This window comes from Rhinopithecus bieti, unplaced genomic scaffold, assembly GCF_001698545.2.
Source record: "Rhinopithecus bieti isolate Rb0 unplaced genomic scaffold, ASM169854v2 scaffold_48679, whole genome shotgun sequence".
NCBI classification, from domain to species: Eukaryota; Metazoa; Chordata; class Mammalia; order Primates; family Cercopithecidae; genus Rhinopithecus; species Rhinopithecus bieti.
The window spans coordinates 557,449-584,376 of record NW_016819378.1 but is presented as its reverse complement, the minus strand read 5'-3'; the positions used below and the strand labels follow the sequence as shown (position 1 = coordinate 584,376).

Genomic DNA, 26,928 nt, shown 5'->3' with positions numbered 1-26,928 from the left:
TCCCCGCCCCCACCCCCGCCCCCGGCTCTGCCCACGCCCTCCGCCCGCCAGCCCGGCAGCCAGCGCAGCGCCGGGCCTCGCTCCCCGTGCGTCCTGCGGGGGTGGAGGCGCGGAGAGGCGGCGAGCGCAGCCGGGGAGGGTGGGGGGGCAGAGACACAGACAGAGGCGCGGAGGCTCGGAGAGAGAAGACGTGGAGGGAGGGACAGAGCCTGGACAGCGGTGGACACGGCATCGTGCGCGGGGAAGAGTGCAGCACGCAGCAGGCGCCGAGCGCTGAGCACCGAGAAGAGCAGCCCGGGTGGTCTCCGGCCGTCCATGCACAGAGCGCCTTCCCCCACAGCCGAGCAGCCGCCGGGCGGAGGGGACAGCGCCCGCCGGACCCTGCAGCCCAGACTCAAGTTAGTGAGTGGGCAAAGGGAGGCAGCGGGGAGTGGAGATGGGTGGAGCTGGACTTGGGAATGGGGTCCAGACGGAGGTCGAGGGGAGGACGTGGGGAAGCGGGACGGGGGTGGGGGGTGGAGACTGATGGAAAAAGGGGTGCGTCTTCGAATTAGGGGGCCCTGGGAGCAGGCAAACATCTGATGAAGCTGGATATGAAAGAGTAGTACCTAAATCTCCATTCCTGGTTTACTCTGTGGGCTCCATTTGGCCTAAGTGCCCCCTGCAAAGAACGTGGGAGCCTCCTAACACCAGGGGATGCCCTGGAGCTCGAGCTGGCGTCAGTGCGGAAGGTGGGGGGACGCTCAGTTGCCTCAGTCCCTCGTTGGCATGGAGCGCGCGGGCCCCCGGGGTCCAGGAGAAGGCGGTGCCTTTGAGTTAAAGGAGCATCAGCGGGGGGAAGGGGGTGACGAGGGAGGCAGGGAGGCCTTAGGCAGTTCCTTCTTATATCTGTCCCTTTATTCACAGAGTGGGGAGGGGAGTTTCAGTGTGCAGCCCCTTCAGCAAGAGGCCTTGAGCCTCTCCCCTACTCCACTTGAAGATGCGGGTGGAAAATAAGGGAGAGGAGAGTAGGCGGGAGCTCCTGGGCGGTTTTCGCCCACAGACGCTACCACTGTGGTAGTGTGTGTGGGCGGAACGGCCCCGGAGCAGAACAATTGCGCCCCTCCCCCTGCCGCAGCCCCTGAGCTGAAGGAAAAGGCCAACCGAGGAAGTGGGGAGTGTCACTGCTAGGAGAGGGGCCACTGAGGAGCACTGGGCAGCCTGGAAGGGTGGAGAGGTGCTGGGGGGAGAGAGGAAGCATGCGTTAAGAATGCTTAACCAGGCCATTCTTAACCAGGCCGGGCGCGGTGGCTCATGCCTGTAATCCCAGCACTTTGGGAGGCCAAGGCGGTTGGATCACGAGGTCAGGAATTCGAGACCAGCCTGACCAACATGGTGAAATCCCGTCTCTACTAAAATACAAAATTAGCTGGGCGTGGTGGCGGGCGCCTGTAATCTCAGCTACTCAGGAGGCTGAGGCAGGAGAATCGCTTGAAGCTGGGAGGCGGCGGTTGCAGTGATAGCACCACTGCACTCCAACCTGGGCAACAGAGCGAGACTCCGTCTAAAAAAAAAAAAAAAAATGCTTAATCCCTCGGAAAAGCTGAGCGGAGAAGAGCAAGGCACCACCTGGCTCACTGAGTGGGAAAGCCAGGGAAGGTGCCACACCCTCCCTTCTAGCCACCTGAGGCTGTGGCTCCTTCACAGGGAATGAAGCTGGCCAGCAGTGTCCACGGTGGGGGAGACAGGGGTTCTACATTCACTTTAGGCGACTTCACTTTAGTGTTGAGACTGCTGAGTGTTTAGAGTGGAAGGTGAGGATTGTTTTGGGGGAGAGGGAATTCCAGCCATCCGAGGTCGGTGCTGGTTAGCCTCAGCGCTCAAGTTTTACCACAGACCAAAAAGATAAAAGCTGAAGATAAGGTTTAAGAGGATTCGACTCCTGCAGACACAGGGCACTGATTTTGGGGGCTTCGGGCCAGTCTAGGACAGCACTGGCTTGTCCATGCCTCTGAGCAGTGCCTGATTCTCAGAGTCTGTACTCAGACCTGGGCACTGCGCAGGACAGCATCCAAATGAGAGAGGGGAAGAAAAGCAGGCAGGAAAGAGGGAACAATTGTTAGTGTGGGTTGGTACCCAGTAGGGGGACTTGCACCGACTGCCTCTCTCTTGTGCCCCTCCTTCTCAGGCCCAGTGCCCGAGCCATGGCACTGCCTCGGACGCTGGGGGAGCTGCAGCTGTACCGGGTCCTGCAGCGCGCCAACCTCCTTTCCTACTATGAGACCTTCATCCAGCAGGGAGGGGACGACGTGCAGCAGCTGTGTGAGGCGGGTGAGGAGGAGTTTTTGGAGATCATGGCACTTGTGGGCATGGCCACCAAGCCCCTCCATGTCCGGCGCCTGCAGAAGGCACTGAGAGAGTGGGCCACCAATCCAGGGCTCTTCAGTCAACCAGTGCCTGCTGTTCCCGTCTCCAGCATCCCGCTCTTCAAGATCTCTGAGACTGCGGGTACCCGGAAAGGGAGCATGAGCAATGGGCATGGCAGCCCAGGGGAAAAGGCAGGCAGTGCCCGCAGTTTTAGCCCCAAGAGCCCCCTTGAACTTGGAGAGAAGCTATCACCACTGCCTGGGGGACCTGGGGCAGGGGACCCCCGGATCTGGCCAGGCCGGAGCACTCCAGAGTCGGACGTTGGGGCAGGAGGAGAAGAGGAGGCTGGCTCGCCCCCCTTCTCCCCCCCTGCAGGGGGAGGAGTCCCTGAGGGGACTGGGGCTGGGGGGCTGGCAGCAGGTGGGACTGGGGGTGGACCAGACCGACTGGAGCCAGAGATGGTACGCATGGTGGTGGAAAGTGTGGAGAGGATCTTCCGGAGCTTCCCAAGGGGGGATGCTGGAGAGGTCACATCCCTGCTAAAGCTGAATAAGAAGCTGGCACGGAGCGTTGGGCACATCTTTGAGATGGATGATAATGACAGTCAGAAGGAAGAGGAGATCCGCAAATACAGCATCATCTATGGCCGTTTCGACTCTAAGCGGCGGGAGGGCAAGCAGCTCAGCCTGCACGAGGTGAGAACCCCCAGGCCTCCTAGGATTGCCCTTAACTCCCGGGCCTTCAGCCGCTTACCTCTGCAAGTTTCTACGGTCTCCAACTCTGTTTCATTACCCCTTGACCAGGACCCCAGGCCCTGATCCCCTCACTGACAGGCCCCCACCCCAGCAGCCGCAGTGCTTCCATCCTCAGCTGAGGGGGAAGCAGAGATACAGGCAGCACCAAGCTGTTCAGCTCCTTGTCACTCAGGACCCCACAGGAGTGGAAGAGGCCCTGGGCATTCCTAGGAAGCTGTGGGTGCTGACCTCTGTCTTTCTTCCTCAGAAAGCTCCCATGTAGTGTCAAAACCAAAGCAAGCATCTGATGGATGGGCCTCATTTGTCTGATGGTGAAGGGGTGTGAGGAGGTCTGGTGAGGCAGTGGGGGAGTTCAAATTCTGACTCTCCTGGCTGCCCTCTCTCCACAGCTCACCATCAATGAGGCTGCTGCCCAGTTCTGCATGAGGGACAACACACTCTTATTGCGGAGAGTGGAGCTCTTCTCTTTGTCCCGCCAAGTAGCCCGAGAGAGCACCTACTTGTCCTCCTTGAAGGGCTCCAGGTGAGACCCCTTCCCCAGATCCTTTCTGGACTAGAATCCTGCTATGGAGTTAGATCATGTCCTAACCTTCAGCTCAGGCAGCTCTAGGCCTGCTTCCTGCCCACCTGGATGTCCTGCTTTTGGTCAAGTCAGCTTGTCTCAGGTCTGGTCTCTCCTCCCATCCATGTCGGGTCCCCCCAACCCCCTACAACAATAGTGCCTGAGCTAGAGACTCTTTCTCGGCCAGCTTCTTGACAAAGGTTTTAAATAACACGTGTCTCTGGCCGGGTTCTGTGCTCTGCCCGTCACGTGGCCCTCATCAGCCTCACCCACTTTATTCTTATCCATCTTTTCAGGCTCCACCCTGAAGAACTGGGAGGCCCTCCACTGAAGAAGCTGAAACAAGAGGTATGTTTTCCCGGGTGCATGTAGGGGCATTGGGCAGCCTTCCCCAATCCCCTCTCTTGCCAGGTCTTCATTTCCCCATTTTGGGCATCCACAGGTTGGAGAACAGAGTCACCCTGAAATCCAGCAGCCTCCCCCAGGCCCTGAGTCCTATGCACCCCCATACCGCCCCAGCCTGGAGGAGGACAGCGCCAGCCTGTCTGGGGAGAGTCTGGATGGACATTTGCAGGGTGAGTGTGCCTCAGAATACTTTTCTCTTCATTGAGGGTGGGGGAGTAGGGGAGGGGTTGGGGGGAGGAGTGAGCCAGGAGGCAGTGCCTGGAACAGGGTTGGGAAGCCTGGCTGGAGGGGGGCAGAAGGGCCTGTGGGCTGGCTGTGTGGTTGAGGGTGGGGGTTCCATTGGCTGCAGCCCCTTACCTGACCAGTGCCCGTGCCCACAGCTGTGGGGTCATGTCCAAGGCTGACGCCGCCCCCTGCTGACCTGCCTCTGGCATTGCCAGCCCATGGGCTATGGAGCCGCCACATCCTGCAGCAGACACTGATGGACGAGGGGCTGCGGCTCGCCCGCCTCGTCTCACACGACCGCGTGGGCCGCCTCAGCCCCTGTGTGCCTGCGAAGCCACCTCTCGCAGGTGAGGCAGCCAGCAGTGCTGTCCCCAAGCACCCCGGCCACCCAGGCCCCACACAGCAATTCTGGTGTCCTGGGGCCAGGTGGGAGGAAGAGGGATATAGTCGTCAGAGGGCAGTAGGAGGGCTGGGCTCCAGCCAGCCAGGCCTTGGGGTGCGGTGAGGCAGACCCTGCTGGGCTGCTCCCACCATGGAAAGTCTGGTCCTAGTGTAGATCTGTGAAAGGGGAACTGGGGAACGGGGAACAGAGAAAAGAGGATGAAAGCGCAGGAAGGAGGAGCATCAATAAGGGAAGCTCAGATGGCACTTCCACCAACCCAGGAGTGGGGAGCAGGCTAGGAGTTGCGGGGATGGGGATGGGGATGCCCAGCTTGGAAGCAGAGGAGCCCAAAGCAGTGATGCTTTGTGTGTGGAAGGGGGAAGAGGGAGTGGGCAGGCAGAGGGCTGGGCAGCCGCTGGGCTGAGAGTGACGCAGCAGACAAAGCCACCAACCCTGGCTTGGTATTTTTAAACTGTGCGTGGGTGGGAAGTGGGGGCGGGGACTGGAAGGGGGGCTCTTCTTGAGGGAGGAGCTCGGAGGCTGGCTTCCTGTGCTCCCCCTGATTTGGCTACCAAAACACTTGGGGGGCCATGGTAGGGTGACCTGGGAGAGGCCTGGGAGGGGCCAGGGATGAGTGGGGTGGCAAAGCTTGGGAAGGGGGGGAGGGGAGAGGTCAGAGCCAAACCACCCCCGCAGCTCCTGACAGAACCAGAAATTCCAGCACAACGGAGGAGGCGGGAGAGACAGAGAAAGAGAGAGACACAGACAGAGACAGAGCTACACATAGCCAGAGAGGGGAGGGGGCTCACACACACAGGAATGGAACCCCCCATACACATGCAGTGGGCAGGAAGCAGTAATTCAATAAACGGAGCCCATCTTCACAACTTTCTTTGCCCCTGCTTCTGTTCCCAACCACTTCTGTCTGCAGCCAGTCACCCTTCAGTCTCCTAACTGCCCCCTTTTCCCTGCAGAGTTCGAGGAAGGGCTGCTGGACAGATGTCCTGCCCCAGGACCCCATCCCGCACTGGTGGAGGGTCGCAGGAGCAGCGTGAAAGTGGAGGCTGAGGCCAGCCGGCAGTGAGGGGTGGACTGGTGTCTTCAGACCCAGGACCTCAGACTTCTGGCTCACACAGACCCCCATGTTCTCCATCCCCAGAATATAGTCACAACCCTGGATCCTTCCTCTGCCCTTCTCCTGCCTCCCCACCTGCTCCATGGGCATAAGACTGTGGGGCTTCAAGCAATAACAAGCAGGGGCCTGGAGAGAGGACACAAGGAGGGTGCGTGGTGCCCTCACCCCTGCCCAGAGCGAGGGGGCAAGGACTCTGCCTCCAGGGCATCTGGGGTTCTCCCCTCCCTCACACAACACACTCCCATTCTCTTTAGGTTTGCACCAGTGGTGTGAGCAGTTGGACTCAGTTTGGACAAGGGGGAAAGGGGACTTCCCTGGGAAGGTCCAGCAGCTAAAAGTGGCAACATTTGCCCCAGAATTGGGGCCTGGGAACACTGGACCTGCTCCTTCTTCCCTCTCCTTCCCCGTTTTTGTGCTTCTGGTTTGTTTCTTTAATTTAACAAGTGCTGCAGTTTGCCCTCCCATTCCCATCTATCCCCCAAGTCCTTTGCAATTTCCTCCCTCCTGCCCTATATGGGGGCGGTGGGTGTGGGATCCCTTCACCGGCCCCCTTGGGAGGCCTGGGTTGGACTCAGGGTCTCCTCCAGCTGGGGGCTGGACCGCAGCACCTATCTGAGCAGTTAGAGCGTCTTTCTTTTCAGATTGTGTACAGTAGATTATTTATTTTGTTATTTTGGAATAAAATTTATTTTATGGCTTAGGATCTATGACCCCTGCCTCCAGAGGGAGAAAGGGTAGCATGGGATGGGGGAGTGAAGGGAAGCTGGCAGTGGATAGGGCAACAGAAAAGATATAGCAGGCAGAGCCCCTTCATACACTGGAGGGCCTCTCTCACCCTGGCTCCCAGGCAGCATTGGAGGTATAGAGCCATATGTAGATGTCACAGCCACTTGGACCCACTTGGGCACAGTCAGACTCCAAATTCAGAGTATTTTTGGGTTAGCATATGTCAGAGAGGCCAGCACACTTGCTGCTGTCTTCTGTGCAATGTCTCACACTCCCAAATTTGTGTTGTCACACAGGCAAAAGCAGACACATGTTCTATGTGGTCATGCAACTAACATGCCAGCTATACATTAACATATCTTAGGTACATACACGTTCACACGGCTATACATGAAGAAACTTGGCCCTTGTACTTTTGCATAGTCTCATACACATATCAGAAGCCTCCACCTCGCTAACAGGAATTTGGGGCTTTGGGAGATTTTTTAATCAGGGCAAAACTTGTATTGGTAACCACATGTCCAGACTCCTCCTGTGCTCCATCCAGGGTCCCTTGAGCTGCTTCCCATTCCCCCAGGGCTGAGACCCAATATCCTCTATCCCTGGCCTCTAGTGTAAATGTGTCTGTATGTTCCTGCCTAACCATCCTAGGCCCTGGGTCAGAGTGGGCGGAGAAGCCTTCCATGCCCTAACCTGTGCTCCTACCCAGCCCACCTCCTGCTCAGCCCCATCATCCTCAGAGAGCTCTATATGTGTGTGTGCATGCGTGTGCGCGCTGCAGGTGCAGGCATGTTGGGGCGTGTCTCAGAGCCTGAACTTCCCTTCCAGTCAGTGCTGGAAGGAGGTGGGCAGGGGAATGATAGAAAGGAAGGAGTGGATTGGCTCCACCCACCATGCATTCTCCTGGTTGTCTTTTCCTCCCGACCGAGAAGTAGGTGGGGATAGGAGGGCACCCTCCCCATCTGCTGCTTGGCAGGGCATGAGTAAGTGTCCAGAGCAGGTCTGTGGGGGTAGTAGAAGAGCTGTCTCTCTGGGTTCTCCCTCCAGCTGGGATCACCAACTGGGGTTGGCCCTTAGGTCCATGTGGGACATTGAGATCCCAGATTGCCCATAGTGGGAGGGTTGCAGGAGGGGCTGGGCCCCCAAAGACCCACCCCCCGATTCCCCTTGCCCCTCCAGGAGAAGCTTAGTGAGGTCCTGTTCAGTGGGAGGCAGCAGAGGAGGGAATATGTCTTCACCAATCCTACAAGGAGATGGGAGAAGCAGTGGAGTAGGCATGGCGCCCACTCCCCTAGATGCCACCCAGCCTCCACTACTAAGCTGCCACTCACCAAGTGCCCTGAGAAAACGCTCTCACTGACTGGCTCAGGCAGCTGTCTTCCACCATGGTCACATCTGAGCAGAGCAAGGGGTCAGGGCTGGACACAGCATGCTCCTGAGGCTGGCACGGCAGCAGGCCCCTGCCAGGAACCAGCAACGGAAATAAGGAGGGTGGGGCAAGGCCAGGAAAGAAGAGGCACATGGGGTCAGGAGGGGCCTTGTCACTCACTGGGGGTGAGGCTGGTCAAAGGACAGGCTCATCTGGCCCAGGCTGGGGGGCATCTGCAGGTGAGGCCTGGAATTAGGGAGAGCACAGTTAGAGGAAGGCAGGCTAGGCAAAGGCAAAGTGGTGCAAAGGCAGGACCACTGAGTGAGGAAACAAGCTCCAGCTCCTTATCCTGACTTAGTAGTGGCCTTGGGCAAGCTATTTCTATGTTCTGAGCTCAGTCTTCTGTAAAATGTGTGTGTTACGGGGGTGGATTAGCCAATTTCTAATGTTTCTTTAGACTCTGAACTTTGATAGTTCTTAAGTCCCCAAGTCCTCACTCCCGCTTCACCTTCTGGGAGGGGAGATGTTGTGCCTTGACTAAGAGTTAATAAGCACCTGAGTGTTATACTTGGGGAAGAAAAATGTCTAGGCCATTTCAAGGCCAAAACAGATGAGTAAACAAAAATCAACACAGCAGAGAAGTGACAGTGGCTCTCAGGGGCAGGACAGAAACAGTCATGCACCACATAACGACATTTCTGTCAGCTACAGACCACAGTGGTCCCATATGATTATAATCAAGGCCAGGCAGAGTGACTCACGCCTGTAATCCTAACACTTTGGGAGGCCGAGGTGGGAGGATCACTTGAGCCCAGGAGTTTGAGACCCAGCTTGGGCAGTAAGTGAGACCTTGTCTGCAGAAAAACCTTAAAAAAGGATTAGCCGAGTATCGTGGTGCACAACAGCATGAGGATTGTTTGAGCCCAGGAGGTAGAGGTTGCAGGGAGCTAAGATCGCACCACTGCACTCCAGTGAGTGAAACCTTGTCTCAAAAAAAAAAAAAAAGAAAAGAAAATTATAAGCTGAAAATTCGTATCACACAAATATTTACCGTTATGTAACTATTTTCTTATACTGTTCAGAACGGTATCATGCTGCTCAGGTTTAAAGCTAGGATCAACAGGCTACACAATACAGCCTCAGTGTATAGTGGCCTATACCATCTAGGTTTGTGTAATTACACTCTATGATATTCGCATAACTATGAAACTGCCTAAGGACAGAAAATGCTCCTTCATTAAGTGATCCACGACTGGACTTACACAGCTTTTGCTATGAGCCAGGCACTATGCTCAGCTTTACAAGTGTTATGAACTCATTTAATCTCCACAATAATGCAGTGAGGTAGGTTATTATTATTAGCATTATTATCCCCCATTGGGCAGATAAGGCACCAAAGGCTAAGTAATTTGCCCCAAACCAGTAAGTGGTGGAGCTAAAATTCAAACCTAGGCAGTCTGGATCTTAACTACTATCTCCTCATTAGAGTGGACAGAAGAGAAGAAAGGTTGTTAGCATTTGGTGCTCCTTTCTCACAGAAGAGCCTCTTCTAACAATTCAAATGCCCACCCCCTTAGAGTGGGATGGTATCCCCATGAGGTTTTTCACTTACTCCTGGAAGGCTGACAACACGTTGACTGATTCTTCTGGGGAGAGGCCTTGATACGGGGGGATGGAATGAGAGTGTGGTGGGTACACCTGGGGCCTGGGGAAAGAAAACAGACCCCCTGATGCCAGCCCTTCTCCTGGACACCACCACACCCTGCTTTTGAACGGGTGTCCCTTTCATGGAAAGGAAAATTCCCTGTTCAGCCCCCAATGCCAGCTCTCCCAGCTGCCCATGCTAAAAGCCCATCTGCACAGACCACTCCCATTCCTGTCTTTCCAGCTCCTTACACCATATCTGGGCCAAGCTGCATGCTCATGGAGGAATCAGGGGCCATTCCAAGGTCATAAGAAGGCACCATGGTAGGCATCTGGAGCTCTGGGGTAGGAAGTGGCTGGTCCCTGGAGGAGGGAAGGAGGTACGTATGACTGACCAAGAGTTGATGCCACCTCTCCTTCCTGCAGATAAGCACTAGACCCCTAACCTACCCACTGTCCACACCACCACACTCACCTTTCCACGGTCATCTTGATGGTAGCTGGGACATAACCCCTGCCATCCTTACCCATCTGTTCAGCTGTTGTGAGAAGGAAAAGAGAGCCATGGAGTGCTCTGGAGTTAGGGAGGAAGGGAGGTGGAAAAGGTGGGCATGGATGATGGGGAAGTAAGAGAAGCGCAGCTATGTAATAGGGAGTGACATCAGGATGACACAGGCAGGCAGGGAGATGAGGGCAGCGGGGAGCAGGGAGGAAGTGTGTGACAGGAAGGAATCAGAACTGCCAGTTCCAGCTCACGCTTGTAGTGGCTCCGGAAAGCCTCATCCTTGGGCTTCTTGGGATAGAGGTTTTTGAGCTGAGCAAGATCCCGGATTCGGTCCCCCAGTGAACGAATGGACAGGTCTTTGGCAGAGAATGGCTGGATGTTCTCTATCTGTGGAGAGCCTATGGTAGGAATGAGACCCTGAGATCCCCCTGTTCAGACTTTCTTCCCCTTCCCCAACCCTCACCACAAGACCTGTTCTCACTCCACCAAGGCAAGGGAGAGAGGACCTAGGGTGGGGCTCCTGAGGGAGCGAGATCCACTAGTCTCCATTCCCACAGAGGTCACAGTGAGAAGGTGAACATTTAGACCACAGAAGGAAGAAGAGAAGAACTTCCTAAAGATCAGGATCAGCATCAGGAAGGTCAGGACGTTTCATTCCCAGAAGAAACCCCAGAGGGCACAGGCACAGAGACAGAGGACTGGCTGGGGTGGCCTCACCATCCTGGCCCCGGATGACGTGAGCAATGGTGATGCCCCCAATCTCTGAGTCGCTGAAGCGGAGGAGAAAGGTTCCATCGGGCTCGTTGAGAAGAAGGCTAGTAACGTACTGTTTGCTGATGAAGCCAATAATCAGCCTGGCCGGGATGAAAGAGAGGATGGGGCCTGGGCAGTGAGTATGGAGGTGACTGGGGTATGGCTGCTCAGACCACCCAGGGCAGGGACTCACCGGTCAGACCAGTAGCTCCGGAGACAGCGTTTGGTGAGGTCCAGGACACCATCAAACCACTGCCAAAAGGTGAAGCCACGGCCCAGCAGGATCTCCTAGCGGGAGAAGGGAAATGGTGTGAGCCAAGGGAGGGCCAGAGCTGGAGCCTGTTTAGGGCAGGCACTGAGCTGTGAGTGCCCTCATGGCAGAATCACAGGGCTGAGGGATCGGACCGAACCTGAGACTCCATCAATGACAACGACCAATCCTCATGCTTACATGTGCCAGCCACTATTTCAAGCCTTTCCATATATTTGTTCGCTCTTTATAAGGCTATGGAGGTAGGGACTACAATAATTCCATTTTACAGATGAAGAAATGGAAGTCCAAAAACGTCGAATGACTTGCCCAGGTCTACACAGCTGGTAAGAGGCAGAGCTAGGATTTAAACCCAGGCATTCTGGCGCTGGAGCCCCTGTTAACTACTGTGCTACACCCTCTCCCTGAGGAGGTGTGGCAGAGGTGAAGCCCAAAGGATGGTAACCTGCTGGGTGTGACTGTCTTGCTCCCTTTTGCTAACACACCCTCTGGTCACATGAGCCTTTCTTTCTTCTCTTTAAAGATTCTGTCTCACACTAAGAAAGAAAGAAAAGAAAGAGGAAGGGGAAGGGAGACCAAAAAATAAAATAATGTAATATAACATAAAATCAAAGAGCAATAGTCAGAAATGTGTGGTTCTGTCCTAGCTATGGCACTCACCTGCTTTGGGACCTTGAACAAACTACATAACCCTCTGAGCATCAGATTCCTCGTCTGTAAAATGGGGATAATAATAGTATCTACCTCAAAGGGATGTCCGGAGGCTTAAGTGAGATAACATACATAAGGTGTTAAGCACAGTGCCTGGCATATAATAAGCTGTCAACACGTGGTAGCTGGTATTACTGCACATGTCCCTCTGGGATTTTGTTCAGTTTAGACAGAATCTCATTCTGTCAGCAGGCTGGAGTGCAGTGGCACAATCTTGGCTCACTGCAACCTCTGCCTCTCAGGTTCAAGTGATTCTCCTGCCTCAGCCTCCCAAGTAGCTGGGAGTACAGGCATGCGCCACCATGCCCAGGTAATTTCTGTATTTTTAGTAGAGACAGGGTTTCACCATGTTGGCCAGGATGGTCTTGATCTCTTGACCTTGTGATCCGCCCTCCTCAGCCTCCCAAAGTGCTGGGATTACAGGTGTGAGCCAGCCTGGGCCTTTTTTGTTTGTTTGTTTGTTTGTTTTTTGATATGGAGTCTTGCCCAGGCTGGGGTGCAATGGTGCAGTCTCCACCTCCTGGGTTCATCTCCTGCCTCAGCCTCCCGAGTAGCTGGATTACAGACACAAACAACCATGCCTGGCTAATTTTTTGCGTTTTTAGTAGAGACGGGGTTTTGCCATGTTGGCCAGGCTGGTCTCGAACTCCTGACCTCAGGTGATCCACCCGTCTCGGCCTCCCAAAGTGCTGGGATTACAGGCATGAGCCACCATGCCTGGCCCCCCTCTTTTTTTTTTTTTTTTTTTTTTGAAACGGTCTTGCTCTGTCACCCAGGCTTGAGTGCAGCGGTGTGATCTCAGCTCACTGCAACCTCCGCCTCCCGGGTTCAAGTGATTCTCCTGCCTCAGCCTCCCACGTAGCTGGGATTACAGGCATGTGCCACCACAACTGGCTAATTTTTGTATTTTTAGTAGAGATGGAGTTTCACCATGTTGGCCAGGATGGTCTCGAACTCCTGGCCTCAGGTGATCCACCCACCCCGGCATCTCAAAGACTGAGATTACAGGCATGAGCCACTGTGCCCAGCCAGGAACAATTTTTCCAATGGGTCAAAGTCACTTTGAATCAGAGCTCTGCTTACACACAACCTGGGTGAGTCATGCAAGTCGCTGGTAAAGAGGAAGGACAGATGACCCCCAGACCAAAACCACAGGGATGTCAGAGAATGCATCTCTGGAGCCAACCCCCAGACCTGGGGTTTTTCCTCCCTGGTCCATGACAGGCCTTCCTAAAGGACCTGAGAGGGCACTGTGGAGACTCCAGTGGAAGGTCCCTGCGTGGAGGCTGAGCAGGCCCTGAGTGCCCGAGGCATGAAGAGCTTAGTGGTGGGAGGTCCAAAGGGCAGGAGAATGACCTTGTTGAACTGTGACCAGGACACAGAACGGTGCTGGAAGGCCTCCATGCTGAGGCTGTTGTCATTGAAGATCTTCTGGGCCAGGAAGAGGAAGTGCTCTGGGAGCAGCCCCCGGTTGGTCCCCACCTCAGCCATGAACTTCAAGTTCAGAGTTTCACACATCTTCTCCCAGGGCACCCGCTCAGCCACCACAAAGGGCACGCGGTCCTGAGAAGAAGGGGGAAGAAGAGAGCATCAGAGGCTACCATCTTATTCTTCCTCAGGCCGGCCTTCATCCCTCCCACCTGCCTGTGGCCTGCCCATCCACAGCACCTGATATCGCTCACGAACATGCTGCTTTTTCTAGGTTACAGTGCTGTGGCCTGATAGTTGTTAAGACTGGGGTGAAAAGAGGTCAGAAGTACGAAAGTAGGCCCATGAGAAGGTGTTAAGGTCACACCCATTTAAACATGCCTGCCACCCCGTCAACAGGCCTGCACCACTGCCCATATTAGAACCCACCCTGCCCCTGTTCCCTCCAACTCCAGGAATTTCCTCACCATCTCAGAGAAGGCATTGTCCCACAGGATGGTGGCTTTGGCATTGTTGTCTTGGTTGCCATGGACGATGACAACCAGGGGCAGAGACAGGGCCTGAAGAGGGTGAGGACAGGGGTTTCTTTTCTTTCTTTCTTTCCTTTTTTTTTTTTTTTTTTTTGAGACAGAGTCTCGCTCTGTCACCCAGGCTGGAGTGCTGTGGCTGGATCTCAGCTCACTGCAAACTCTGCCTCCCGGGTTCACGCCATTCTCCTGCCTCAGCCTCCCGAGTAGCTGGGACTACAGGCGCCGCCACCTCGCCTGGCTAGTTTTTTGTAGTTTTAGTAGAGACGGGGTTTCGCCATGTTAGCCAGGATGGTCTTGATCTCCTGACCTCGTGATCCACCCGTCTCGGCCTCCCAAAGTGCTGGGATTACAGGCTTGAGCCACCGCGCCCGGCCATTTATTTATTTATTTATTTATTTTTTTAAGATAGTATCTCACTCTGTTGCCCAGGCTGGACTGCAGTAGCACAATCTCAGCTCACCGCAGCCTCAGCCTCAGCCTCCTGAATAGCTTGGACCCTACAGGTATGGACCACCTAATCCAGCTAGTTTTTATTTTTTGTAGAGCATTGCAGTCTGCCCTGTGCGTAGCCCCAGGCTGGTCTTTTTTTTTTTTTTTTTGAGATGGAGTCTCTGCTCCAGTTGCCGGATCACAGGCTGGAGTGCAGTGGCCAGATCTCAGCTCACTGCAGTCCGACTTCAGCGCGGGTTTACGGGCCATCTGCTGTCTAGAGAACGAAGCGTTATTCGGAAAGAAATCTGGCCTTGGCAGTGGAGGAAAATCAACTAAACAGCCCACTGCGCGCTCAGCCGCTCCGCATGAACAAACAACAAGTAAAACTGGGCTCATCAGACCGCACGCGCCCACCGCCTGCAGCATTCGAAAGAGCCACAAACTCAGCAGCACCATCACTGCAACACCAGAGCTCAGTCAGTGGTGCGCCACCACTTTAAGTAGAAATGTAGAATGTCATGTTTTTGGAAACAATAGGCTATTTGTGTGTGTGGTGAATGTCAAAGAAAACAGCTGAGAAGAAACTTGTTGGCACGAGGAAATAGAATAGGCTACACATTGACCAGTGGAATAACTGGTTGGGCCTAAACAACGGAAGGGAACGAGCAAACCACCCCATCAACAATTTAAAATGTGCAGAAGCCTGGGAATCCCAATTCCATTTCTAGCAAATGCATCCTATGGAACATATCATGCCCCAAATATGCAAAGAATACGTAACAAACTCAGCATTGATTAATCCAAAACGTTGTGCAACGCCTCACATATTTTAGCGCACTACGTGGGTGGAATCTGGTTATATAAACAGTTTATTCTTTTGAATTACTCATATCATTCTGTTTTTTATGTAGAAAAAGACACGCCATGGGATTGGCCATGGGCGGGCACGCGTCGTATCCGCTCACACGGATTGAATCCCCACCGAGGATGGCACGTTTTCTCGGAAGCTCTGAAGTCCTTGGAGGCCTACCGAGTCCGACAATGATCCACTCCAGGACCATCCCTGAGCCACAATGGTGAAACCTGTCTCTACCAGATAAAAGTACTCAGAGAATGCACTCTCTGCCGCGCCGTGGTGGCACCCGTAGTCTCAGCTACTCAGGAAGGTTTGAGGCAGGAGAAGTGGCTTGAACCCAGGAAGGCGGAGGTTGCAGCTTGAGCTGAGATCCAAACACTCGCTCGGCGATCGAGCGTATGAAGCAGGAACTAAATAAGAGCAGCCACCCATCCGCCGCGGCCCCAGGCTGGTTCCTTAAACTTGCAGGTTTCCAAGCGATCCTCCTACCTTGGCCTCGACCAACAGTGCTAAGAATGCTTTTTTTTTTTTTTTTTCTTTTTTTTTTTTTTTTTTCTTTTTGAGGACAGAAGGCCTTCGCCCTCTGCTCATTTTTGAGACAGAGTCTTGCTCTGTCACCCAGGCTGAAGTGAAGAGGCGTGATCTCAGCTCACTGCAACCTCTGCCTCCTGGATTCAAGCGATTCTCCTGCCTCAAACTCCTGAGCAGCTGGGACTACAGGCCTGCACCACCACACCCAGCTAATTTATTTATTTATTTTTATTTTTTTTGAGACGGAGTCTCACTCTCACCCAGGCTGGAGTGCAGTGGCATGATCTCGGCTCACTGCAAGCTCTGCCTCCTGGGTTCACGCCATTCTCCTGCCTCAGCCTCCCAAGTAGCTGGGACCACAGGTGCCCGCCACCACGCCCAGCTAATTTTTTGTATTTTTAGTGGATATGGGGTTTCACCGTGTTAGCCAGGATGGTCTTGATCTCCTGACTTCGTGATCTGCCTACCTCAGCCTCCTAAAGTGCTGGGATTACAGGCGTGAGCCACCGCGCCCGGCCAATTTTTTTATTTTTAGTAGAGACGGGGTTTCACCATATTGGCCAGGCTGGTCTCGAACTCCTGACCTCGTGATCTACCCACCTCGGCCTCCCAAAGTGCTAGGGCTACAGAGGTGAGCCACCACGCCCAGCCAGACAGGGGTTTCTTAGTAAAGCAAGAAGTTTCCTCAGGAGGCTGGTTCTGAGCACTCAGAGAAGTTACTGGACTCACACATCATAATCAAAAAGTTCATGCCATGTTATTAAAAGTTTTCTGAAGCTCAGTCAGGGCCTCACTCTAGAGAAGTGGTTATGAGTCACTGCTATGGAGCCAGACCTCCAGGTTTCAAATACGAGCTCCAACACTTAGCTGTGTGACTGGGACAAACTACTTAAACTCTCTGTGTCTCAATGTCCTTATCTATAAAATGAGGCTGATAATACTGCCTACCTCATAATGTTACTGTGAAAACCAAACGTGTGTGTGCTGGCACGCGTGTGCGTGTGTATCATTTAATAGAGAGACCTGGTCTATAGGAAGTGCTTCCTAAGTGTTTGCTGCTATCCGCTACTATTCCCTGCCCCGTGCGCTCCATGCTCTTGCTACACCCCACTCACCCGGGCCCCAGTGTGCATGAATCCCAGACACATGGGGTATGGGGCAGTTACAGGAGGTGAGGTTCCAGGGACCCTGTGTGTGGCGTTAGAGAAGGACTCGGGGTCCCAGATTGGGGTAGGGCTGGGCCACGGTTCACCTGGAGCTGGATGGGGAGTTTGCCGGGGCCAAGTGTGAAGCTGGCAGAGAAGAGCACAGCGCACTTCTCCTCTGTGACAGACTCAGTGCCCTTCCGCTCACACCGCTTGATCTTCTTGAGAAGCTATGGGTGGGGTGAGAGAGAACAAGGGCGAGTGCATGAGGACAGAGACCGCTCCTCTTGGGCTTCCTGACATCCTCTCCAAGGAGAGTCCCACAGTCTTCTAGTGGTGCCCCCCTCACTGCCCACTGCACCCCGAAGCCCCTCACCAGGTTCTTGAACAGGGCAGAGCAGCAGTTCCCAGGAATGCTGTTCTCCAAGGGCACGGTGTTGTTGATGATTTCTCCAGTGCTTTCTCTGCCAGGGGAGGTCAGAGTGTGAATGCGCTCATCTCACTGTGGCCAGGTGTGGCGACGCGCTTGAGTGCATGGGTGAGTGTAGACTACCCATTGTCGCCAGCCCTAAATCTCCACATCTCTGTTTGGGTTCTTAAGGGAGGAGTCCCCATCTTGGCCAAGTCATGATGCCCCCACCCCATTCCAGCCCTAAATGGGTCCCTCCCTTTCCTCTGCCTTGACCATTCAGGGTCTCCACATCCCATGGCCCTCCCTCCCCATCCCTTGCTCTTTTCAGTGCCAGCCCCCCAAGCTGCCTCCATCACCCTAACATGCCTTCTCCAACCCCAGGTCCAATCCCAGCTTACGCTCCAGCCCCAGGACCCTGAGGCACACTCAGCTCCCTCGCCTGCTTCTCTGTCACCATGTCAGCCCTGACCAGTGGAGGCTTGGCTGGGGCCCCCAGGAACCTCAAGCCCAACAGGAATCGAACTCCAGCCTGGAACTTGGTCTGAGTCTTCAGTACCTGGGGCGGCTGCTTCTCCACCAGGAAACAACTGGGAGTGAGGAGGACACAAGGGGAGTTGGGGGCTAGGTCCCTGCTGGTGCCCTTCCCACAGCTCTAGCCCCCTTCTTTTCTTCCTGAGGTCTGTTCTAGGCCAGACTGGGGACTCCCGGGGCATACCTGGTGACGAGGGTTCGCAGGACTTCATCCAGCCGGCCAATCAGCGATGCCCGGGTCTTGGGCTCAAGCTCCCCACCAGCCGCCCCTACCTCCTGCTGTAGCTGGGAATAAATGTCCACCAGGCTCTCACACCTGGGGCCAGGACAGTGGTCAGGGGGCATAGGATTAAGGCTGCTTGCTCCGGCCCAGACCCCCTTTCACTATACCCAGGGAGAAAGGCTATCATGCGTGGAGGAGTGGGGTAGGTAGTGGGTGTGGCTGCAAGGCACCTGGGCTGAAGGGGGTTCTGTGATCTGTTGGCCTAGGGTCTGGGTGGGAAGTTCGTTCTCAGTGCCTACACCCCTGTGGAAACCCAGCCGCCTCTCCCCCGATGGCTCTTGCACCCAGGACAGCTACCCGCCCTTACAGTGCTTTGTAGCAAATTGGAAAGTGTTCCCACCCAATAAACCAAATGGAAAAGCCCTCCTATTCTTCTGGGCATGGAGAGAAGCCTGGGTTGGGTGAGTCCCCGTTTGTGCCCCTCGACTGGGCCCACTTGTACAGGATTCGACCTGAACGACAGTGTGCACAGCCCCACTGGAACCGGCTTTTATGCATCTTGGTCCACTCCAAGGCCCTCCCGCCTGGCTTCTCTCTCTCACCTGTAGGGCCTCCAGCAGTGTCAGCTGCCCACCCCCAGCTTATGCCCCCTTCCCCATCAGCCCTGGCCCAACCTCTCCTGGAGTGGGGCCAGGCTCTCCTCAAAGGGTGCACCATTCCCTGCCAGCTGCTGCTGCCGTTTCCAAATCTGGATCCTCTTCAGCACTAGGGCCTTGGCTGCCTCCAGCTCTCCAGTGGTCTCCTGCAGTAGCATGGCCAGGGCCTATGGGCAGAAAGGGGCCTGAGCCAGGGCCTCACGCTGCCTCCGCATCTAGCTCCTGGGATACGGCTCTTTTTCTCACTCCTCTGGAATTCCCTTACCCTGCTTCAGCCTGTGTCTCTCTGAGGTCTGGCTTCCATCCCTCCAGCTGCCCTTTGACCTCAGTCTCCACCTCTCAGCCCATTACTCACCTCACTTGGCCCAGTCCCATTAGCAGGAGTTTCTATCAAGCTGTGCAGAGACACTGAGGGTTGGGAGCAGAAATCAAGGGTGCAGACAGATTAGAGGTTCAGTTAAGGTTGAGATCCAAGAGGGGACCACTCCTACACACTCCCCAGAACCACCCTGGCCCCCACCTTGGCCAGCCTCAGCCCCCTTCTGCAGGGCTTCTCGGAGAAGGTGGATCTCCCCTACTCGGTGCTGCAGCCTCCGCAGGGCTGTCTTAAACTTGAGTTCTTCCTGCTTCCAGTGGAAAGGCATTGGCAAGTGGCGAAACTATGCAGGAAGGACAGATGCCAAGAGGTGAAACACTCTGCTCATCCCTCTATACCTGGCCTCTACTCTCTGCTCTGCAGATAGCGTTTTCTTGCTCCCCTCTCCCCTTTGGCAGTTCTTCCTGACCTTTTGGAATATCGTGAGACCTTGCTCCTAGCAGAATCAGCTCCTTATCCCTTGCTGTGTTCTCTCCAGGCCTCTTACCCTCAGTCCCTCATAGAAAGATTCCCTGAGCTTGACTTGGGGTTCACTCTGATCCTAAGAACCTCCTTTGGTTATTCCTGGGCCTGGAACACTGAGCCTTTACTGAGGTTCAAATTCTTTGTAGTTTGTCATGGCTTAGGCCAAAGTCTCAGGGAATTGAGTTGGGGTGGGAAGTGGAATATCACAATACCTGTTCCATAACAGCTTTTTTCTCTCCTTGAAGTATTTGTCTGAAAGTGGCCACCAGCTTCAGGGGGTCCCTCTGATATATGCTCTATAGAAATGAGAGTGGTAAACAGTGAGCGTGGCTCTTACCCATGTCCTTCAATCCCTCCAATCCCCAGGCCCCCATTCACACATATACTATAAGGCAGCACAACTGTAGACTCCAGAAGTTTTTGTGCATTTGCATGCTTTTAAAATCTAATTTGCCTGCTAGCTAGCAGCTAACCACAGGAACACAAATTTTCTTCCAGCATCCAACCCATTTTCTTCCAGGGCCCAATGCTCAACCCAGTTCAACCTCAGCCCCACCCAGCCTTGTTCCCTCCCCTCCTTCCCCACCTCCAGGGTACTGATGTGTTGCAAGACGGTGCTCCCCTCCCCCTGCTCTCCCGCCGAGGCCTGAAGGCGCTGGACAGTGTCTGAAAGTAGGGCACTAGCCATGTTGCAGCAGAAGGCCTCTGAGCCGGCCAGGAACTCCCTGCAGGAAGATCAGGATGAGGCTACCTCAGGCCAGGGCTTCCTCAGCTCTCCTGACCCTTTACCCCACAGCCAAAAGCTCAGCAGTTCCTTTCTCGCTCCTTATTCTCCATCTAGGCCCTCTGTAGCTTTCACCCATGCTCCTTGTTCCCCAGTCTTCTAGCTGTTATGAGAAGTGCCTTTGTCCCAGCCCAAACCTCCCTCCTCTTTGGCTCAGCCTTCTAAGAGATGGGGTCTCCATCTGTCAACATTCATAGGCTGGTCTTGATGGGGCACAGACTCCCTGCTAAATCTAGGTCACTACACACGGAATAACAGGTCTCAAGTTCTGAATCCATGGCTGAGGGGGAAAAAAATCTAAGGAGAAGGAAGATGAGTCAGGGAAGACTTGGGGAATCAGCAGGGAACAGCCAGGACTCACCAGGGCTGGCTCTCCAGCCAGTCACCCAGAAGATGCCGCAGGTGTTGGGGAAAGTCGACATAGAGCCGCTGCACTTTTTCTGGGGGCATCTTGGAGACCAGACCCCACAGAGACATGATCTGGGACTTGGAGGTTGCCTGGAGGAGAAAAATAAGGCCACTCTGAGGGGTGCCCAAGAAACTTGGCCTATCTTCTGCAGCAGCCAGGGGCCTCCTATAGATAGCCCTCCTAGGGACCATCCCCACCATCACTCACGGCCAGACCACCTTAAACCAGGGGCATCCTGGGTCAATGCCTGAGATGGGGGTAACCCCTTCAGTGATAGATACAGGGGTGGAAAGAGCTGAGCTGTAGCCAGAGGGGTGGGGAGGCAAAGGGAGACAGGGCAGTAGGGAGACAGCTCTCTTGAAGATGGCAGAGAATTTGGTTGCAGCTCTAGACCTGACTCTGGTTCTGTGGGCAAGGAGCCTTCCCTGTGTGGGCTTCGATTTTCTCGTCTATAAAATATGAGTGTTAGATGAATGGTAAACTTTCCAAACTTTTTAAAGCAGTAGGCAATGTCAGCTTTTAATCTGTGGAATCTCAATTACATAAAAGGTACGAAACTGAAGATGCCCTGTTGAAAGCAAGCATAGAAAGCCTGAAACTTGACTGCTTCTACTGCCCTCTCCCCATCTCCTGACGCCAAAGGCGTCCCTAGACAAACCTCTCAAAATTCTGGGACTCCATGAGATAATTTGAAAACCACAAGGCTCGGCCGGGAGCGGTGGCTCACATCTGTAATCCCAGCACTTTGGGAGGCCGAGGTGGGCGGATCACTAGGTCAGGAGATCAAGACCATCCTGGCTAACACAGTGAAACCCTGTCTCTACTAAAAATACAAAAACAAAATTAGCAGGGCGTGGTGGCAGGCCCCTGTAGTCCCAGCTACTCAGGAGGCTGAGGTGAGAGAACGGTGTGAACCCGGGAGGCGGAGCTTGCAGTGAGCCGAGATTACACCACTGTACTCAAGCCTGGGCGACAGAGCGAGAGTCAGTCTCAAAAATATATATATAAATAAATAAAATAAAATAAAAATGAAAACCACAAGGCTAGATGATGAAGAGGATGGGAGAGTAATAACAGCTACTATTTGTTAAGCGCTTACCACGTAGGAGGCATTACAGTCAGTGCATTATCTCATTCAGGCCTCATGACACTTTTGAAAATATATAATATCCCATTTTACCCTGGCCGGGCGCGGTGGCTCAAGCCTGTAATCCCAGCACTTTGGGAGGCCGAGACGGGCGGATCACGAGGTCAGGAGATCGAGACCATCCTGGCTAACATGATGAAACCCCGTCTCTACTAAAAAATACAAAAAAACTAGCCGGGCGAGGTGGTGGGCACCTTTAGTCCCAGCTACTCGGGAGGCTGAGGCAGGAGAATGGCATAAACCCAGGAGGCAGAGCTTGCAGTGAGCTGAGATCCGGCCACTGCACTCCAGCCTGGGCAACAGAGCGAGACTCCGTCTCAAAAAAAAAAAAATATATCCCATTTTATAGATGAAGAAACTGAGGCTTAAAGAGTTCTCTACCCTGCCCAAGGTCACTCAGTAGGTGAGTTTGGAAAGCAGGCTTTGAATCTGAGTGGGGATTTACCATCGCACTGTGTTGTTAGGATCCCTTCCAGGGGCAAATCTGATCATCCTAAGAAGTGGGGGAAGATGGGAGGAGACTTGAAGGAGGAAAGTTGGAAAAGGAAAGTAGAGAGAACTAAGGAAGAGGATGGGAGAGACTGGAAAAAAAGGCAGGTTTAGTAAGCCAGGAGGAAAGAGCCTAGAAGAGAGAGGAAGCTGGAGGGCTAGAAGGCGAAGAAGAGAGACGAAAAGAGGGAGAAAGGAGAGAAGGGGACAGGGAAGTAGAGGAGGGGGTTGCATCCCCATTTCCAGGTTCAGGGGGAACTGGGTAGACCAGTGGTTTCCCAGGGGCCTCTCAGTTCACGTTTCTCACAATATCCCTCTCCTAGAGATGAGGGAGAAGATGGGATGACAACTCCCCCGGTCTCCCAAAACCCAGTAACCCCAAGTCCTCCTGTTCCACGTTCAGCTTCTCACTTCTCCCAGGACTCTCAAAGGGATGGAAAATGGAGAGGCCCCTTCTCTGGACCTTCCTGCTCCAAGATCTTCATGCCCCTCTTTCCTCCAGTTCCCACTTCCCCCAGCTCTTTTCTCCTCAAGGCGAATCCTTACCCCTCCTGCTCAGGTTCCTCCAATAGGCCTTTCTCTAACCCAAGAGAGAAAGGTCCTCTGGAGTGGGTGGGCACCGCTTTCCTCTGCATCCCCTTGCAAAGTGACCAGCCTCCTGGCATGGCCCTGGCTAGAAATATCCAACCCCTCTTCTTCCCCAGACATCAGCAGGACACATTTCTCCCCACCCCAACTCATAACAAGGCTGGGTCGATTGGCTTGACCAGGACAGGGGCTCCTTTAGCCTTCAGCCCGCTGAAGGGGAAGGGAGGGAGGAACCACGGCGTGAGGGGCGGGGCCAGTGTTCCCTCCCAAACCCAGAAGGGAAGCGCAAGGTCTGGGATCCTTGTCCGCCCGCTTGGTGGCCTAAACTCGCTTATCTCAACCCCTACCTCCCGGAGTCCTCTGACTGTGGGACCACTGGATCGAAAGTTAAAACAGCTTCTCTGAGTTGCCCAATGTGTGGATGTGGCGGTGGGGGCGGGCGAGGAGGTGGAGCCAGTTCAACGCGAGGAGGGTTAACTCGGCGCCACCGCTGGGAAATCTCAGCGTCTACAGCAGCCAAGCGTGGAGCAGTTTTGAGGGGGAAATTCCCCCTCCTCTGGGGCACCATGAGGTCTACATCTGGGGCTCGCTCACCCCCCAGCCACACCCTTGAACAGGAACCTTAAGCGGAGGGCAGGATAGGGTTTAACGAGGATCCACTGCCCTCTGGCATCAACCTTCCAGGGAGGGGCAGCCACTTCCCCGACCCAGGGCAGAGGAGCACTCCTTTACCTTCTTTCCCTGACTTTCCATGGCCCTGGGGGTGCAGGGGCGAGGCTGTGAAAACGTGACCCATGGGGGAGGGGAGTACTGAGGCCTGGACCCTCCCAGATTCCTCCAGGAGTTCGAAACTGCCAAAACCCAGTGCCACCAGCCACCAACACTAGCTGAAACCATCTCTTGGGGACCATCCACCCAGCCAGGGTAGGATCCCGAGAGCTCCCCCCCCCGAATCCACCCCCACACACTCAAAGAGGCCCCCGCACCCACCTCGGAGGCAACCCCTCTGCTGTCTTCTCCCTTTCTCAGCAGGCACTGCCAGGCCCCATAGGTCTGTAGCTCTGTCCAGCGAGTTCAAGGCTGGCCCTGCTAGCACCTCCCCCCTTCCACCACCACCACCAAAAAGAAAAATAAAATAAAACACACACATACATACACACACACACACTCCTCTCCCGTCCTCCCTCTTCAGTGTAAGCAGTGGCTGCCCCAGCCCGCTGTTTCCGGCTTCTCCTTCTACCCAGGTCCCTCCCTGGAGCTCTGACGACACAGAGAAGAGAAAGTGGGCTGGAGGAGGAAGAGGAAGAAAGTGGGGTGAATATATGTGCCTCTTGTGCCTAGTGGGGGAGCACGTGGGGGATCAGGACTGGGGTCCAGGCCTTGGAGCCAGGCTCCGGCGGAGGCTGACCCCCACTTACTCCGGACCCCTCAAAAGCATCAGCTTTTCTCCAGAAAGTCACCCAATATCAAACAGAGACATGCCACCCCTAACTGGTTGACTCCCAAACTCAAACTCTGCCAAGGGCTGGGGTTTGGGCCCATGAGGGACTGGGCTCCCCAGGGCCTCAGGAAAAGTAAATCCCTCTGGACTCTGCGCTCCCTCCAGTGGAGGACCCTGAAAAGCAGCCGGGGAGCTCGATGCCAGCCAACTCCTAGGTCCCCCTCCCTTCTGGCAGGGAACGCCTTAGAGGTCGGTCTCGTGACCACTGACGGGAGGGAGTGGGGGAGGGGAACCCTCAGCTCAGAATTCTGGAAGACTCCAGGAGTCCCTTGGACTGAAACTGGTCTTTGCCCTCTCCTCACAGGGCACCCCTTCTGAGACTGTGGGGGGAACCAGCACAAGCCGGAGCTGCTGCCTGCAGATTCACAAGGGACAAGTTTGAATACGAATCTGCTGTGTTCCTATCTGCCAAGTTCCTATCTCTTTCTGGGGTAAACACTGAGACACGCCAAGAAACAAACACACACATGCACAACTTCCCTGACCACAAGACTACACACACACACACGTGCAGGCAGGCTCACAAACATATCCGCACTTAGAGCCCACTGCAATCACAACACCACACACACACACACACACACACACACACACACACACACACACACACACACAGTCTTGCTCAGCTTCTGAGTCATCATCATAACTAGTGGAGGGTTCTGCAGTTTTTGCTGGGGGAGAAGCTGGAGGAGACCAAGGGACCCAGAGAGGCCTTTACTCCCCGACACCTGAGAGCCCCGGTGTGTGGAAGAGGTAGTGTCTGAGGGGCGGCGGGAGGAAGTTTCTGCTCCCCTCCTCCCTCCCATAGCCGGGCTGGGCTGAGGGGCCAAAGCTAGGCCTATGCTGCCCCCTGGTGCCTGAACTGATTTCCAGAACCAGCTCTTCCCACTCCATCCCTTGGTACCCCGCAGGTCTGTGCATGAGTGCATGTGTGTGTATCCAGCCAGGCAGCAGAGGGTTTGAACACAGCAGCATATAGCAGTTAAGAGACTGGACTGTGCATACAGGCTGCTTGGGTTCAAATCCTGCTAATGCTGCTAACCACACAACCCTGGGCAATTTACTCTGTGATTCATTCTCATCATCTGTAAAGTGGAGCAAATAAGTCTTAACCCATAATGTTGTGAGAATCAAATGCAGTAATACATCTGAAGGCTTAGAACAGTGACTGACACACAGTAACTGTCAGGCACTATTTTTATGGTCCCTAATAAACCAGGTATGAGGAAAGGCGAAAGGTCTCCATCCTACATAGAAGTCCCCAGATTTGGGGGTCATATTACTGCCAAAAGAATCCTATTGAGAGTGTGTGTGCATATGTGTCCACTGTGTCTGCAGGGCAGTGAATGGAAGAGAAGGGAGGCACGGCTGGAGGTAGCAGGCAGGGACTCTGTCCATTGGCTTGCCCAACAAGCCATGCTAGGATCAAGGTGTGTGCACATACGTGTTCACAGCACACGTGCTTTGTATGTGCTCCTGGGTGCCCACTCTGCCTGCAGACATCCACAGACAGTAGATGAAGCCAGGTTTCACCACCTAGGGGTGTCAGAGCTACAAGTCCCCAAAGACTTGGGTAGCAGGAGGGAAAAGAGTAAATGTGTTCTCTGACTTTGGCTTCTTTTAAGGGGTAGGAAGGCAAGGAGCAAGTACTGTTAGAAAAAATGGTATTTATTGTCTCCCTCTCTAACTGATTATACCAATGGGAACACTGTGATGTAAGGGGGGGAAAAAACAGAATTTAGGCCGGGCGTGGTGGCTCAAGCCTGTAATCCCAGCACTTTGGGAGGCCGAGATGGGCGGATCACGAGGTCAGGAGATCGAGACCATCCTGGCTAACATGGTGAAACCCTGTCTCTACTAAAAAATACAAAAAACTAGCCGGGCAAGGTGGCGGGCGCCTGTAGTCCCAGCTACTCCGGAGGCTGAGGCAGGAGAATGGCATAAACCCGGGAGGCGGAGCTTGCAGTGAGCTGAGATCCGGCCACTGTACTCCAGCCTGGGTGACAGAGCAAGACTCCGTCTCCAAAAAAAAAAAACAAAAAACAAAAAACAGAATTTAGAGGCAAATCTGGCTTGGGTCTGATTCCATTTAGGAGGTTCTCAATCAGGTGTCAATCCCTCAAATGAGAATAATAGTCATACCTACTTCAACAGAGTCTAGGCTAGGGTAAAGTGCCTAGAGTATGAAATTTAAGGAGATACTCATCTTCAGATTGTACAATTGCAGGGTCTGTCAGACTTTCATTAATGACATCTGCACCTGCATGACTGTGAGGGTGACTGTATCACCCTCCCCTGGGCCCTGCCATCCCATTGAGTGGTGGTCAAGATTGCACAAGAGAGGCTCATGCCTGTAATCCCAGCACTTTGGGAGGCTGAGGCAGGCAGATCACAAGGTCAGGAAATTGAGACCATCCTGGTCAACATGGTGAAACCCTGTCTCTACTAAAAATGCAAAAAATTAGTCGGGCGTGGTGGTGCATGCCTATAGTCCCAGCTACTCGGGAGGCTGAGGCAGGGAAATAACTTGAACCTGGGAGGCAGAGATTGTAGTGAGCCGAGACATGCCACCGCACTCCAGCCTGGTGACAGAACGAGACTCTGTCACACACACACACACACACACAAGATTGCAC

The 26,928-nt window shown here is 54.2% G+C and overlaps 2 protein-coding genes across 7 annotated transcripts; one reads left to right on the top strand and one right to left on the bottom strand.

Moving 5' to 3' along the window:
- Nucleotides 1-25: 25 nt before the first annotated feature.
- NAB2 (NGFI-A binding protein 2) lies at nucleotides 26-6,513 on the top strand. 3 transcript variants are annotated; one of them, XR_001882692.1, is made up of 8 exons: nucleotides 26-398; nucleotides 2,168-3,041; nucleotides 3,491-3,624; nucleotides 3,960-4,011; nucleotides 4,106-4,238; nucleotides 4,449-4,640; nucleotides 5,650-5,958; nucleotides 6,065-6,511. XR_001882692.1 is itself a non-coding variant. In XM_017858869.1 (7 exons), exons 1-7 carry the CDS (start codon nucleotides 316-318, stop codon nucleotides 5,757-5,759), a joined length of 1,578 nt encoding a protein of 525 aa, XP_017714358.1. In that variant the 5' UTR covers nucleotides 26-315; the 3' UTR covers nucleotides 5,760-6,513. The 3 variants fall into 3 exon arrangements, 2 of the variants coding, with proteins under 2 accessions (XP_017714358.1, XP_017714359.1); XM_017858869.1 differs by having other exon boundaries at nucleotides 5,650-6,513; XM_017858870.1 differs by lacking the exon at nucleotides 4,449-4,640 and having other exon boundaries at nucleotides 5,650-6,513.
- On the bottom strand, nucleotides 6,445-24,068 carry STAT6 (signal transducer and activator of transcription 6). 4 transcript variants are annotated; one of them, XM_017858865.1, is made up of 22 exons: nucleotides 23,782-24,068; nucleotides 20,520-20,656; nucleotides 19,961-20,099; nucleotides 19,587-19,670; nucleotides 19,054-19,192; nucleotides 18,889-18,941; nucleotides 18,552-18,700; nucleotides 17,839-17,970; nucleotides 17,522-17,710; nucleotides 17,088-17,175; nucleotides 16,819-16,941; nucleotides 13,685-13,777; nucleotides 13,146-13,352; nucleotides 11,001-11,095; nucleotides 10,772-10,908; nucleotides 10,306-10,452; nucleotides 10,025-10,088; nucleotides 9,802-9,912; nucleotides 9,518-9,610; nucleotides 8,086-8,151; nucleotides 7,868-7,996; nucleotides 6,445-7,779 (listed from the first exon to the last, which is right to left on the bottom strand). In XM_017858865.1, the coding sequence occupies exons 2-22, from the start codon at nucleotides 20,633-20,635 to the stop codon at nucleotides 7,590-7,592; spliced, it is 2,544 nt and encodes an 847-aa protein (XP_017714354.1). In that variant the 5' UTR covers nucleotides 20,636-20,656; nucleotides 23,782-24,068; the 3' UTR covers nucleotides 6,445-7,589. The 4 variants fall into 4 exon arrangements, with proteins under 4 accessions (XP_017714354.1, XP_017714356.1, XP_017714355.1 ...); XM_017858867.1 differs by having other exon boundaries at nucleotides 23,948-24,052; XM_017858866.1 differs by having other exon boundaries at nucleotides 23,944-24,050.
- Nucleotides 24,069-26,928: the final 2,860 nt, after the last annotated feature.

Coding starts and splice junctions, on each gene's coding strand:
- NAB2 (XM_017858869.1), top strand. CDS start 316: ATGCACAGAGCGCCTTCCCCCACAGCCGAGCAGCCGCCGGGCGGAGGG. Junction 399..2,167: donor ACCCTGCAGCCCAGACTCAA/GTTAGTGAGTGG, acceptor CCTCCTTCTCAG/GCCCAGTGCCCGAGCCATGG. Junction 3,042..3,490: donor AGCAGCTCAGCCTGCACGAG/GTGAGAACCCCC, acceptor CTCTCTCCACAG/CTCACCATCAATGAGGCTGC.
- STAT6 (XM_017858865.1), bottom strand. CDS start 20,635: ATGTCTCTGTGGGGTCTGGTCTCCAAGATGCCCCCAGAAAAAGTGCAG. Junction 20,100..20,519: donor TGGCTGGAGAGCCAGCCCTG/GTGAGTCCTGGC, acceptor ATCTTCCTGCAG/GGAGTTCCTGGCCGGCTCAG. Junction 10,089..10,305: donor TTTCCGGAGCCACTACAAGC/GTGAGCTGGAAC, acceptor TTCTCACAACAG/CTGAACAGATGGGTAAGGAT.